This window comes from Drechmeria coniospora, chromosome 03 (assembly GCF_001625195.1).
Source record: "Drechmeria coniospora strain ARSEF 6962 chromosome 03, whole genome shotgun sequence".
Taxonomy (NCBI): domain Eukaryota; kingdom Fungi; phylum Ascomycota; class Sordariomycetes; order Hypocreales; family Ophiocordycipitaceae; genus Drechmeria; species Drechmeria coniospora.
The window spans coordinates 8,612,199-8,626,840 of NC_054391.1; the positions used below are offsets into that span (position 1 = coordinate 8,612,199).

General features: G+C 56.6%; 4 protein-coding genes and 1 pseudogene across 4 annotated transcripts; 1 reads left to right on the forward strand and 4 right to left on the reverse strand.

Annotated features, from left to right (window-relative positions):
- Positions 1-127: 127 nt before the first annotated feature.
- Positions 128-751, reverse strand: DCS_07980 (uncharacterized protein; the record flags this gene model as incomplete). Its single annotated transcript, XM_040805263.1, has 2 exons — positions 128-383; positions 588-751. 2 exons carry the CDS (start codon positions 749-751, stop codon positions 128-130), a joined length of 420 nt encoding a protein of 139 aa, XP_040655367.1.
- Positions 752-2,915: 2,164 nt separating this feature from the next.
- On the reverse strand, positions 2,916-3,599 carry DCS_07981 (uncharacterized protein; the record flags this gene model as incomplete). Its single annotated transcript, XM_040805264.1, has 1 exon — positions 2,916-3,599. One exon carries the CDS (start codon positions 3,597-3,599, stop codon positions 2,916-2,918), a length of 684 nt encoding a protein of 227 aa, XP_040655368.1.
- A 34-nt stretch (positions 3,600-3,633) lies between these two features.
- DCS_07982 lies at positions 3,634-5,999 on the reverse strand (annotated as a pseudogene).
- Positions 6,000-10,557: 4,558 nt separating this feature from the next.
- On the forward strand, positions 10,558-13,021 carry DCS_07983 (ubiquitin hydrolase CreB; the record flags this gene model as incomplete). The annotated part of the gene is made up of 4 exons (XM_040805265.1): positions 10,558-10,596; positions 10,744-10,887; positions 10,959-10,972; positions 11,026-13,021. The coding sequence occupies 4 exons, from the start codon at positions 10,558-10,560 to the stop codon at positions 13,019-13,021; spliced, it is 2,193 nt and encodes a 730-aa protein (XP_040655369.1).
- Positions 13,022-13,717: 696 nt separating this feature from the next.
- On the reverse strand, positions 13,718-14,175 carry DCS_07984 (uncharacterized protein; the record flags this gene model as incomplete). The annotated part of the gene is made up of 3 exons (XM_040805266.1): positions 13,718-13,773; positions 13,858-13,965; positions 14,088-14,175. 3 exons carry the CDS (start codon positions 14,173-14,175, stop codon positions 13,718-13,720), a joined length of 252 nt encoding a protein of 83 aa, XP_040655370.1.
- Between the last annotated feature and the right edge of the window lie 467 nt (positions 14,176-14,642).

Here is a 14,642-nt window from a genome sequence, read left to right on the forward strand (position 1 = left end):
CGCTCTCCTTGCCCGGTACAAAGCCTAGGCTCCATCATCTCCGGGACGATTTTGCTCCCATGTCTCCATGACGCCATCGCCGCCCGCCAAGCGTAGCGGTTGTAGGCCTCGCTCGTCAGGGAGATCCCTAGTGAGTCCTCATGGAGCTCATGGAGTCATTTGTGGCGCCTTGCCTGCCCGAGGTCTGTTGCGGCACATGGTTGTCAGTCACTTGCTCCGTCGTTGGTGGGTCGTGATCGCTCGAGCCGGCGCTGCTCACCTCGGATGTCTGGATGGTTCCACCAGTCAGGATCTTCGTGATGGCCTCATCCACGTTCTCCGTGTCGAACTCGGCGTCCAGGGTGCTTTTGGAAGCCGTGTCGAACGTTCCCTGGGTGCCTTGCCTGCGTCGCAGCGTATTGTTAGCCGTGCGTGCACCTCCTCCCCGTGTCAGGCAGCCAGGGCAGCGACGCGTCTCGTCTACGACTTGCATTCGGCAGCAGCGCTTGCTGGCTGCCCGACTTGCCCTCGGGAGGCAAGAGGGGGGATGGGAGCTGGGCCCTTCTCGCATCTGGTGATGCAGCGGGAGAGGGCCAAGAATGACGTACTTGTGCGTCAGGAAGATGGTGAACCTCGAGATGAAATGAGCCAGCGGGATGCTTTTGTCGTTCTTCCACTTCTTGTAGGCCTCGGAATCATCGATGAAGACGAGAAAGTCATCGTTCTTGCCCTTGTAGTGGACTTTAGTCTGGGTGCCCTCTCCGCGAGTCATCTTGACCGGTTGGCTGGGAGGTATGAAATCCGTTCAAAGGAGGCGTGGACCTTGTTGAGGCAGGCAGGCGACGGACGGTCGGTTGGAATGCCAATTGCGCTGGTGGTTTGAATCACAGGCGTGAAACGATGAGGCAGAACTGATTATTACTGGAGTGTGAGATTTGGAATGAATGAGGAGGAGATGGAGTGAAAGCGAAGCGAGGTACGGAGTAGAGTTACAGGACAAATCCGAAAGCATCGAATAGCCGTCTAGTTCGTAACGACGGAGCTATGCCTAACCTACGTCATCTCACTGAGGGGGCCATAGGTACCCACCGGTTCATCGTACCCGTACATGTACAACTAAGTTATTACGAGGGTTTGTACTCCGTACTTGACCAAGCAAGTAAGTACTGTACACGGTACTGCACTGTAAGTACATGTACTGTAAGTAGAGTACTCCATACCGTCGGTGTACATGTAAGTACTCCGTCCTTGCAAGTGCCGCAAGTACGTACAGTACTTACTCGGCACAAGTACCGTAGCGTACTGTACTTGCACGTTGTCCTGCTCCGTACGGATACGACACAGCGGCCATTTAGTGCACCACTAGTGGGTTCGGAGTATCAGATGGTACCTATCGAGCGCCATCATGCGGGCCAATCTAGGTACTGGCATCCGAATCCGTACCCGGCAGCGGCGCCGAGTTGGTACATGATTGCCTACTCCGTATTCCTAGTTGGCCGTGTTCGTATGCACGCAGTCCGAAGCGTCTGAGCCAAGTGCGTCCTGAGACCGCTGAGTGTCCGATGGGTGAGCACACATGCATGCATCGAGTTTGGAGCTAGCTTGATCATCCTTGAGCCTGCTTGCCAACTCCGTCGGTTCAGGCGCGAGTGCAAAGACCTGGGGGATGTACTCCGTGCTCCGTAGGCTATTGCTCTGCTGGCGGGATCCCTTGCTGTGCAGAACTCCGTAGTTGTAAGTACAGCAAGTAGTTGTACTTATCCAAGTACTGTAGTTGTACATGTACTGTACAACCTGGCGGGGAGAGTCTCCCAAGAGGCCTAGACCGGACCGTACACTCCACCAATCCACCAGAGAAGCACCATCAGTTGCAAGTCCAAGCTCGAAGCTCCTTGTGGCCAGCATTCGCTTCTTGGTCCAGATTAAGGAGCTCCTGGTTGGGCCTAACAAAGGCCGGTTCCCTGCCGCGAAAAGCGGCTGCCTGCGAACTGCGTCTGCAAGGAGTATTACCGCTCAGCTAGTTTGCTGTATTCTAGAATGCGCTTGGACACGTTCTTGGCACAAATTTATCAGGTACCTATGGTAGTAATTTGCTGGCACGGAGTCCAGTACGGAGTCCAGTACAGAGTCCAGTACGGAGTCCAGTACAGAGTCCAGTACGGAGTCCAGTACAGCGTCCAGTACAGCGTCCAGTACAATTTCCAGTACAGTGCCGGCTGGTACACTTGCTACATTGTACTTACTGCACCGACCTGCACAGTGCAAGTACATAATATCTAGCACGGGGCACTCTGGGCTTGTAAGTACTTATTCTTGTTCTTGCAAGCATGTTTGTACAGAGTACGCAGTAATGGCATGTACCGAGTACAACCAGGCTTCCATATGCATTAGTTAAACAGAGTAATACAGTACATGTACAGTAAGTGTATCTATCCATGTGTTCTCCGTACTTGTGCCTGCACACGGTGCTCGTGCCGCATGGGAATTGACTTCAACAACCTCACGTGCCACTGCTCCGTCCAATTCCGGCTGCCACACATGTACGTGCCATGTCCCAAGTCCACCACTGACTGCTCTCTTCTCTTTTGTTTTCCTGCGAGCTTTCATCGTGTCGAACCCTCCGCCTCATTGGCGGTTGTTCGTCATCACGACCGTGCCCAGCCAAGTGTCGGAATCAGGTCGAAGCTGGAGGCAACGCGTGCAGGCACCAGCCCTTCAGCAACTTCTGCCACGACGTACGACGAAACAACCTTCATGCCGACCGAGTTAGCCCTGAGAAGCCTTATTCATATATTCATTTAATGATACCCTATCGGGATAATGCCCTTCGGTGGTCTGCTTGTTCCATCCAAGTCAAAGGCCTTGGCGACGGCAACAATCAGATTCCGTCTTCGGCCGACCGAGCGCAACCCGTGCGTGATTGATCGCCCAGCGACCTATCGAAACAAGTTCCTGAAGCTGTGGTTGCCTCCTTGGTTCCTTGTCACGCCGAGCTTGCTTCGCCAAGCTTGGGTCGGAAGCTTCTCTTCCGCTTCGAGGGCCTTGTTTTCCTTCTCCATCCGTCGTCGATTTCCCTTGTCGCTCCTCGTCGACCGGCTCAGTCGCAGGCTATTTGCCGACGATGGTCGCAACGCGATTGACTCCTCCCCATCCCTCTTGCCTTTGCCAGTACCGGCTCGCCGAGGCGTGCTGGTGCTTGCTGCGCGCGCAATGTCGTCCGACCCTGACGCCGCCGCCGACTGAATGCCGAGGCAGCGTGCTGTTCTCGTCTTCTTCGTTCTTCTCACCGTACTCGCCCTCTCACCCTCGTCAACCACCTCCGCCTCGTCCGTCGAGCCTCTCCAGACCCGTCTCCTGCACCCGGATCCGTTCGATGCCTCGTCGGCGCCGTCGGCGGCCTTCGATCGTTGCGTCAGGCTGCCCGATTTCTTCGCAAACGTGCTCGTGATGCTCGCGACGCTGAGCTTTCTCATCACCGTCGAGGCCGACGTTCGAACTAGATGCTCGCTCCGTGCCCGTGCCGTCATCCCCGGAAATGGGAGGATTTCACGACTCCAGACATCGCCCAGCAAGCTCTCGAGCCGGGCTCTCTCTCCGCGAGCCGGCGCCAGCACGGGCATTCTTGCGTTGGTCGTGAGCAGTGACTGAGATCGGCTAATGGTCAAAGATGCCGAGGCGTTGCTGCTGTCTCGCGTGATGCTCGTGTTCTTCAGTATCACTTGGCACAGCGGGGATTTGGGCCCGACCGTCGTCGCTCGGTGGATGGATCCTCGGCGAGATATCGTCCCTGAAAGCGGCACGTTAGACACCTTGGCTCGACCCAAACGCGCACCGAGCCACCTTGATGCCTACCGCTGCCACCAGCTTTGATGAGCACCGTCCCCAGGGACTTCATCTTCAGGTTGAGGGAGCTGCACATGCCTCCTTCCTTGGCATCGGCGCTGTCCTGGACCAGGCGCGCCAGGCGCGCTCGCCATTCCATCTCCTCCTTCGGCGTGCAGGCCGTCATGATCATCTCGTGCAGCTGACCGTCGCATTCGAAAACTAGCTTCCACGAGAACGGCGCCGTGTGGCACTGGAGACCTGCCGCGTACGTAGCTGTTAGCCGGCCTGGACGGCAGACAAACGTGCTGTGTGCCGTCGCTGCGTCGGCCGTCTCACCTCGCCCGTTGTCAACGTGCTCCACCCTCGCGCCGCTGAGGTTGACGCACACTTGGATGATGTATATTTGGTCCGCCTTTCCTGCCGAAGCGAGGCAGAGGACGTGGCGGTACAGCAGACATATCAAGTACTGCCCGTCAACTCCTTGGGTGCACTGCCAGCATATGTGCAGCGTGCCACAAAGCTGAATGTGCCCAAGCGAGCGGATACGATTCTTGGACGATGCATCCAGCCTCTGGAGGAATCGTGAGCTGCATTTTGTCATCGCCGTGCTCGTGATGGCGAGCGGCCTCATACCTCATTCGGAAACACCAATCGGTCCTGCAGCAGCCAAGTTCTCTCGAGCGTGGCCTTCATCCTGGAATCGTTAGTTGCCCGGTTGATTTCGCCAGTCGCCTCCCTCAGCCTCGTAAGAGCGCCCTCCACCTCCATGTGCGAGTTCGGGCAGTCCGACACGGGCGTGTGCTTGAGAAGTTCCGCAAAGAGCAACGGATACTTGCACATCCTCTGGATGGGCTGGAGAGGAAGGAAAGTCAGCCTGCCGTGCGCCTCGGATTGCCATCGTCGGTGGCGCCGCTCACCTTGACGAGCAGATCCCCGATTGAAAGAGCATTCCTCGACCTGTCATTGGCAGATTTCCCAGAGCCAAGGGTGGCCGCGAGAGCCTCCAAGCCTTTTTGGTACGAATCCCATTGTGGCATCACCTCGTGAGCCGATGCCACGTCCTTGACCATCATCTCATACTTTGCCCCATACTCCTCGTATATGAAGAAGCGCTTCATCTGAGGCGTGCGTGCAAGTCATGTCAGAGAAGCCCGGCTGGCGGCAGGGAGCCGCGCAACGTACCCGTTTCGCAAACACCTTGGCCACCTCGGCTCCCACCTGTGGCTCCGCGACCATGCCGGGAATGGTATGAAGATGGTGGGCCGCTCGGCGACCGCGGGTTGGAGTGGTATCGAGACTGGCCCATCGACGGTGCGCTTGCGTGGAGATCGGGGCTTGGTTTGTCGCAAAGAGACGGTGCACGGGCATTTCGGGCTGTGTGTACTCCGAGTACGGTATCACTCTGTGTAGCTCGCCGAGTATTTCCTCGTGCAGTTCAATGATTTCGGTCAGGTTTAGGTTGATTGACGACCGTAGCCCCATGCAGGTGGCAGGAAGCGAGGCGAGGAGGGTGACGTAGACCTAGGCGGTGATTGAGCATTCCGTAACACACATCGATGGCATACTCGTCGACAAAGGTGGTGGTGACGACTTACATTCATGAGAAAACGAACGTCGCCGATGTAGCCTTCTTCGGTGCTGATCAACTCCTCGAGGATGCGACGGCGCTGAATGGCGCGTTCGGTGGCCTCGGCGTCGACGGCGTCCGCCTTGTCGAGCATCGCGCTGTCCTCGGATGCTCGGGGTCCCGACATGGAGGCCCTACTGCTGCGATCGGTTCGGGAGACGCACTGCGATGGCGCAGCATTCTTCTTTGAGCGGGCCACGACGCTGACGCTGGCCAGGCTCGCACTTGCGGTCCGGATGGCGGATACAAATTTGAAAGACGAACCAGACGATGACATCTTGCCATGAATCGACCCTTGGGAGCCGATTGCTTCCTCCTGGTCAGGCACCCAGAACCAATGCGGAAGTGTGCCGGTGACGTGGACCCCGACGGACGGTCTCCGTCTCGCCTTTCTGTGAAGAGACCTCATCCACTTGTGAAAGGGTCCTGGCGTCCCCGGGTTATTGCCCTCGTCCGGAGCCCCGTTGTCCGTTGAGTGGACTAGAGCTCGTGGTACGGCCGATGAGTCGTCCTTGGCAGCTGCGGCAGATTCGAGTGCGGTGCCGCTGCTTTCGAAGCAATCAGTCATGTTCGGTGTGTCAATCGATGTGTTGCTCATCCCCTCCGCCAATTTGCGTCGACTGCCGATCGGCTCCGGTGCATGCTTGGCCAAAGGCACAGGCCGAGTCTGATCCGAGTTGTCCGCACCATCAGGCCGTGTCGGCCCATGAGATGAACGATGGAAGGGGGGGAAGGGCAAGCCGGTCACAGGCATGCTGCCAAGGAAAGGAGGGCAAAAAGAGCCTGTCCAAAAAACAAACAAAAAATGGCATGCGATGCTGGTTCCAAGAAGAGTCCAAAAGAGCAGGAATCAAACCATTGCCGTTGTCAACAGAGGGTCGGCGAGGAGGCGGGAATGATACCTTCTGACAAGGCGGAGAAGCCGGGGGGTGAGTGACGGGAGGAGGACGACGCAGAAGGACAGAAACAACTCAGGGAGGGAGTGGCAAGGAGCCTATTATCAGGAAGGACCAAAGACCGTCCACACGACGCCCTCTTGCCTCCGGTCTGCATGATGAGTAACGCGAAGGAGAGCGGATTTTGGGAGGAAGGAGATGTTGAGTCCACAGCGCGGCCAGGTCTTCGTTGATTTGACCACTTATTTTCTTCGTCAAAGTCCCGTAGGCCATAAATGTCTCACGGCGGCGTCGAAGTGGCACGGCATGTGCAGGTGTAACAAGCGGGAAGGCAGACGGTCGGGAACTCGGAAACAAATGACGGCCTGCTCGACGGTGTCGCCTATGAGCGATGAAGGACTGGCCGGGGCGTGGCCAAGGGGGTGCGTCTGGCTGCTGGGGAAATGAATGGCAATGGGATGATGAGCCTCCCCGGCATGCCGCGGTCCATGGTCGAATCCTGGCAGAATTGACGCAACGATCAACTTGAAAGGCTTCCCAAGCGGATACGGGGAGGCTCCCGCCGCTCTCCACGAAAAGTCATGGCCCCATGGTAATTAGTGGACGGCACTCATGGCATGGATGGACCCTGCTTGTTGGGTCCCAACTGCCGTGGTCGCCTTCAGCTGCGACGATGCAGAAGCCACCGACAGGTTGGGAAGCTCACGTTCCACGAGTCTGGTTTGGGAGGGAATGCGATGCACGACATGCATCAGAGGCACGACATGATGCAACTCATGCATGCACCGTAGGAGGCGCTCCGTCGTATGGTGAGAAAAAGGCTTGTCATGAATGCCCATGCGATGCCGGCCCCTCTGGCCACGATATGGCTGTAACGAATCATATGGCCGATGGGAGGGATGCGTGGCGGAATCGGCTCGATCTGCGTATCAAGTTGCCTACCCGTCGCGTCCCAACTCTCGAATCTGCAGAGCCGCAGTTGAACGTGGTGCCTGCCTTTTGAGGTTCTGTTGCAACAGGGTGCCTCTGCAGCACCGTGCAAGATGGGAACATGTGCAGTTCTAGCGGGCTTTCCCGACGAACGGTTCTGCTGGTTGCTGGCTGCTGCCTCTCATATGAAGGATTCCTGAGGATGATCGATATAGTGGGCGGTGGAAGATGCTCGATTCGTGTATCCCTTGGCCATGACCGGCCGTGACGTCGAGAAGAATGTCACCTCTTGATGGTCGTCCGAGTCGAAAAGGAATGCAAGGAGCGTGGGATGACGACGGCAATTATATCCGCTTGCGGGTGAATGGCGATCGAGGTCGGCTGGGAGCGAGAGTTGAACACATGGCGCAGAAAAAGGGAGCTTTTTCACGGAGATGTAGGACAAGCAAAACGGACGATCTGGATGGAAGTTGGATGAGCGAATAATGACTAGGTTGGTGTTCCCAAAACATACTGCATTACTCCGGACTAAGTACCACATTCTACAGTTATTAGTACTTAAGTACTGTCTGTCGTAGGCGGTGCTCGTACTTGTAGGTGGCTACCATCCTAGCAGCGGTGCTGCCATGCCCTAATTTCTAGTGCTGGGAAAGGCTGCCAGCATCACGGAGAGGTCGATGCAAAGTGAGGCGAAAAAGGATCATATGCTAGTACTGGTACGCATGTCTCGTGCAAATGCTACCATCACACACACAGAGTACCAACGGTCTCTGATGAACGCATCCTGTTCATGAATAGTGTGGTTGAAATAGGCACCTCGCACCGCCGAGATTGTGCGAAGAGCACGCCGCAAACATCTACGTCAAGTCCACTCCGCGATGCATAGTCTACTTTGATCGTAGGATCGGTGAGTGGCAAGAAGCATAGCAGCAGCCGGTACCCTGGGGAGTGCCCCTCTCTCCTGTCGAACGTGATCGTGGTACACGCACTGCTCTGCGGACGAAGCAGGAGTACCCCTTTTGTCGGTACCAGTAACAGTAGCACCGACTACAGGTAGGAATCGTCGTCGTTCGAGAGCCTTGATGTCAGGGTCATACCGGTACGGCACGTAATTCCTCCGCCTGTGCCTGTGGCCATGATCATCCGCACCCCCCGCCAGTGCCTGTGCCTGTGACCATGAGCATCTGCGTCCCCATCCCCCAGCCGAGATTGCGGCTTGTCGTCTCGTTGAGCTTCGAGTCCGTCACGAGACGTCTTGTCAACGTGACATTCTTCCTGCCGCCAAAGCCTCTCTTTCTCGAGAATTGGATTTTGAAAGGTGATACGTGAGAGATGGATGGGATGCTCGCTTTGGCACTTATCCACGCTTCATCAGCAGTGCAGGCGGGCTGTGGATGGGTTTGGCAACTAACCAGCAGACCTTTCGATGACGCACCAAGGGTCAGGTCCTCCCGCCACTCCACCCAACCACGCAGGGGTTTTCTCTCTCCCGGCCCGATGAGTTCCCGGACAAACCAGACGGCTCGCGCTAGTGCGGGTTCACCCAAGCCTTGCAACGCCCTAGGCACCCGACCTTGATGCACTGGCCGTAATTTCCTGCCCCGCATCGGATCCTCCAACAGTGGGTGAGGCTTAAGTACAAGCTACTAGGTACTAAGCAAGTACATGCCGATCGCCTCTGTTGCCTGCTTCCCGAGCATCAAGTACTTACTAAAGTACTAGTACTGGAGGCCCGAAGGGTTCCTCCATCCATACCACCCCATCATGCCCTTTACCTAGTGGCCCTAGTCCTGGCACATCCTTTGATATTTGGTGCTACTATTCCGTGCTCAGTCGGACTTTGCGCTTCGTATCAGGTTCACGTAAGTAGTATTTATTTAGTACAGTGTGGTATTCTAAGACATGCTTAACTACAAGTGCTCCGTCGTAGTATTCAAGACGCTGTCTTGAGATTCATCAACTGTACTTGCTTGTACTCCGTGTTAGCAGAGGTACAAGTCTGGAGTACATGTAAGTATAATACGTTGTAATATTTACAACCGAGTACTTATGTCGCTAGGTACGGAGTACAAGAAGTTGTACTGCAGACTGGTACCAAATAATACCGAGTACCTCACGTGTTGGTACTTAAGTACTCGGATATGCCTACGGCCGGGAACGAAACGTACTGTACAGTAAGTATGTGCAGTACGGAGTACTTGATGGAGTACCCGATAAGCCTCCGCAGGAAGTGGAAGATCTCGTACGAGTCCAGTACCTGTACGAGTGTGCCATCCCTGCCAATAAAAATATGTCTGGAAGTGGAGGAGAATCGCATCAACGTTGCAGAAGCCACCGTCCTCTGGCCTCGCTGACGGCCGGACACGAGGAGTACCATCCGTCTGTTCGTCCCAGTCCTTTTGTCCCTGATACCGACTTTTCCCTCTTGTCAAGTGGGAAGAACCCTTGAAAATCTCTCGCTCTCGTTGTCGCTGACAGTGCAAGACGAACCGAGATCACATTCCAGTAATTCCCAAGTACATAGGTACGTAGGGGTACCTACCTACTATGTATGAGCAAGTCATGTACTTGTACTACGTACAGTCCTCCGTGCTTGTAAGTACTTAAGTGATTTATTTAGTCCTTGGTTAAGGAGCAATACTCGACTACTATTATCACAAGGTATGCCGTCTCGTAATGGTGCAGGTACTAATACTTGGTTCAAATACGGAGTACTTTGTGAGTACCAACCCCGCGGCGCTGCTCGCCCCTCTTACCCTCCGTGCTACTTTTCTACCTTCCTTCTCCCGCAGCCCGCAGCTAGTGGGCGCAGCCATCAACTCCGTAGTAATAGTACTGTAGGTACGGAGTACTAGGTAGGTACTTACTTGCTTACCTGGTACCGTAAGTACTCCGTACTCCGCGCAGTAATACTCCGTATTACCAAGTGCTTGGATGTACTGATACTTGTAGCAGGGACGCAGCAGCACCACCAAGCACGAATTATAGATACTTACTCCTACCACTGCAACCACCACCACCACCACCACCACCACCACCACCACCACGACCGCCAAGCAATCATCCATCCATCCAGCTCGTACCTCTTCCCGGCTCAAGTTCCCATCCGACAACTTCTCCTCACCCAAATCCCCCCCCACGGGTGCCCATGCTTTCCTATGCTCGACATTCACCACGGATGACGTCCTCCATATTTCTCCAGCCAGTCTGTTGAGCAGGCGCTGCCGCCCTGTGGCCCTGGCTCGTCCTTGCCCGCCTGCCTGATTCGACGCCTTGCCGAACCGCCCGTCGATATCAATCATGGCGGGTTTCTTGCACAAGATCAAGAGTGCCAGCTCCGTGAGTCTTGTCTCGACCCCCGTGCTTGCCGGCGCAAACAGCTGCCCGAGACGATGTTCGACTTGCCCATCTCGTCGTTGGCCGGATCCCGTCCCGCCTTGAGTCGCCAACTTCATCGCATGTGCTGACAAAATCCCGCTCTCGCAGGCGACCACGGCCTCGCCGTCCAAGGATGGCTACCAGAAGAAGAAGGACGATGACGTCGCCGAGGCCACCCCTCTTGAGAGGATGCTTCAGAATGCCGGACCACTGCGTGAGGATGGCAGCGACCGCTTCTTTGGCTTTGAAAACGTACGTCACATCCCACCCTCTGCCCTCGCGTCCTGTTCCGTCCGTTCCCCTTCCCGCTAACCCACTTCAAGTTCGGAAACACTTGGTACGTCCGAATCGTGCTCGCAACTCGCTTGGTCCGCTGACGAACCTTCCCAGCTATTGCAACTCCATCGTGCAGGCGCTCTTCTATTCCGATTTGTTTCGCGACAACGTCATCAGCTACCCGCCGTCTTCGTCCCCCGACGCCCCCAACGGGACTCGACCCAAGGTCAACGTCGCCATCCGACCCCCGATGAACCCGACGGCGGCCAATTCCCAATCGAAGCACAAGAACCTGTCACCGTCGCAGGCGCTGAAGCAGAAGCAGGCCGGCAATGCGGACCAGCTGGTCACCGGCCCAGCCGGCTCAAAGCCTGAAGACAAACCCGATAGCCCCGAGTACAAGAAGAAGCAGGCCATGTTGAAGGGGCCCATCCTCGAGCTGGCGCAGGAGAATGCCACGGCCTACAGCATGGACGAATGCACCTTTACCGGCCTGAAAGACATTTTCCTCGCCCTCATCGAGAGCAATACCCGAACCGGCGTTCTCAGCCCGCAGAGGTTCCTCGAGATTTTCAAGCGTGACAACGAGATGTTCAGGAACTCGATGCACCAGGACGCGCACGAATTTTACGGCCTGATCCTGAACGACGTCATCACCAACGTCGAAGCAAACGCCCGCAGGATACAGGAACGCGACGGAGTCGAAAAGTCTTCTTCTGTCCTTGCCGGCAACTCGGTCGGCCGTACACCCTCAGGCACCGGTTGGGTTCACGATATTTTCGAGGGCGTCCTGACCTCGGAGACGAAATGCCTGACGTGCGAAACAGCCTCCCAACGCGACGAGACCTTTCTCGACCTTTCCATCGATCTCGCCCAGCACTCGTCGGTCACGGCATGCTTGCGCAAGTTTTCGGCCGAAGAAATGCTCTGCGAGGGGAACAAGTTTCACTGCGATCACTGCGGCGGCCTGCAGGAGGCGGAGAAGCGCATGAAGGTCAAGCGCCTGCCCAAAGTGCTTACCCTGCACCTGAAGCGATTCAAGTACACGGAGGACTACAGCCGCCTGCAGAAGCTGTTTCACCGCGTCGTCTACCCCTACCACCTGCGCATGTTCAACACCACCGAAGATGCCGAGGACGCCGACCGTCTGTACGAGCTTTACGCCGTCGTCGTGCACATTGGCGGCAACGCCTACCACGGCCACTACGTCTCCATCATCAAGACGAAAGACCGAGGCTGGCTTTTGTTCGACGACGAGATGGTCGAGCCCGTCGACAAGCATTTCGTCCGAAATTTCTTCGGCGACAAGCCGGGCATGGCCACGGCCTACGTCCTCTTTTACCAGGAGACGACCTTTGACAAGGTCAGGGAAGAGCAGGAGCGGGAAGGCATGGAGGAGGTCAAGCTCGCGACTCAAGCTGCCCACGTGGCCCACGAGGACGGCGACAAGGCCGAAGCGGACGCGGCGCCCTTGAAGAGGCTTGTCACGCTGCCCGTGCCTCCCACGCCCGAACCCGAAGCCATGTCGCCGTTGGCGCATGCCCGGACGGCTCCGGACGTTCCAGGCACGCCGCCGATGGGGCATGCCCCTCTCCGCTCTACGACGTTGCATGCGTCGAAACAGGAGGGGAAGAGCAGGGATGACAGGAGACGGGAGAGGAAGGAGCGCGAGGCGGCGGAGAAGGCGGCGGAGAAGGCGGCCAAGCAGGCGGAGAAGGAGAGAGAAAGGCATGCGAAGGAAGCGGTCAAAGAGGAGGAGAAGAGGAGGAGAGAAGATTATCAGGTCAGGAAAGCGCAAGCGCGGCGAAGTGAGCATGAGGCGTTGCCGAAGCCTCTCGACGGGAGCAGGAAGACGACGATGGCCCGAGAGGAGGAGGGTAGGAGCAAGGAACCCAACGGCAGCACCATGGGCGGCATCCTCGATCGTTCGAAGCGGGGGAGCAGGTCCATGTCCAAGAAGAGCTTCAGCTTCTTCCACAAGGACAGGGGGGGTGGGGAAGGCGCCGCTGCGGAACCGCAGGAGAACGGCGACGCGGCCGAGAGGCAAGAGAAGCGAGGCCGTCTCGGTATGGGGCTCGGCAGGAAGAAGAGCAGCCACTTGCTTTCCTAGCACGCCGGTGGCGGTTCGCGGACCGTCTTGTGTCATTGCAGGTCGTGGTTCAACATGTACGATTGACGATGGGATGTATTGTTTGCCGCGGTGCCTAAGAGCACGAGGGACTGAGCAAAACCTGAAGCGACTTGGTTGCGCGCGTATCACGCGTATCATGGCGAAATATACTATGCATATATTATGTAGCCGGGGCATTCCCCAAGAGGCGACAAGGATTGGCAATGTTGACAAAGGTAAGACTTGGTCGCCGTCACGAAAGTGTAGCTCGGACAGTAGCTGAATTCATTGTCATGGTGGTGTGGCGGCACTGGGTTGTTTTCATGTCTATCTGTCTGTCTCTCTGTACTTCCGTCCATCTGCCTTCGCACATTACCCGTCAAACACCCAAAATTTGTGCCATGGCCCGATTGCAGGCATACGGCCCATGGCCAGAGTAGGCCTTGGCCGACGGAGGTGACTCGGCCTCGCCATGGCATGCATTATGTACATGTACGTGCGTGGTACGTGTGTGTCTTCATCCAGACTCCTCTGCTTGATGTACGCAACGGTCGCTGGCCTGCACGACGACCGCGGTCGTTGCCAGTCATTCCAAGCTTCAACAGGACGCAACGACTCTTCGTTGGTGTGATTCTGCAGTACCCGGTCCAGTTTTTCGTCGTGGCGCGACGAAGACAAGACATCTCGGTCGCGGCATCAGCCGAGGACGAGCTCGTAGAGAATGATGACCGAGTTGACGAATATCAAGGGCACTGTGCGAGCGAGCGGGTATGAAATTAGCTTGACGGCGCACCAAAGACGGGCGCGCAGCGCAGGGTTGGCTGGCGGCAACGTACTGCGCATAATCGTCCGTATGCTGGCGATGAGGTGTATAGCCTTCGCCTTGACGCTCGCATCGGTGCCGGCACCAAAGGCCGGATCGTAGGACGCAGGGGAGAGGTTGACTGTCGGGGGGCGAGGGAGAGTCAGGTTAGCCGAGCGGTCCTGTCTTGTCTGCACGAGAAAAGGCGGGGACGAGAGGAGGGCAGAAGGGGAGGGAAGAGTGGCAGGCAGTGGCGATACGTACTGCGCGCCAGGAACCGGTCTTCGCTGAGGATGGCGACCGCGTTGATGAGGAGGACGGTGATGTAGAAGAAGTTTCCGAAGAAGAGCATCTTGGGGGCGGCGATACGAGGGATGCGATGCGACGCGGTGCGATGCGGTGCGGTGCGATGCTATGCGCGCCTGTGAATGCCAGCTGATTCAACAGATAGGCGGTAGGTCGGGTGGCTGCGTGGGTGAATGGAAGAGTGGGTGGAAGCGATGTGTTGAAGCTCAAACCAAGTGTCACTCTGGTCACATGTGGTCACTCTGGGAGGGTTGGCTTGGTGCAATGTGCTTCGCCCCGGCGATTGGTTGCACCGCTCCGGTTCGTCTTCAAGCTCCAGGCGGACATGATTTGGTAATACAGGCATGACATCGCGTCTTCCCCATCCGCCGTGTATATAAATGATTCTCCATCTCCTTCCCAGTTCCCAATTCCATCTCTACAAAAAAATTAACCAAAAACCGGGCCCTATCTACTCGGCAATAGCTGCATCTTGATTGCAGATACATCACCCTGCCGCCTGAAATGAGACGC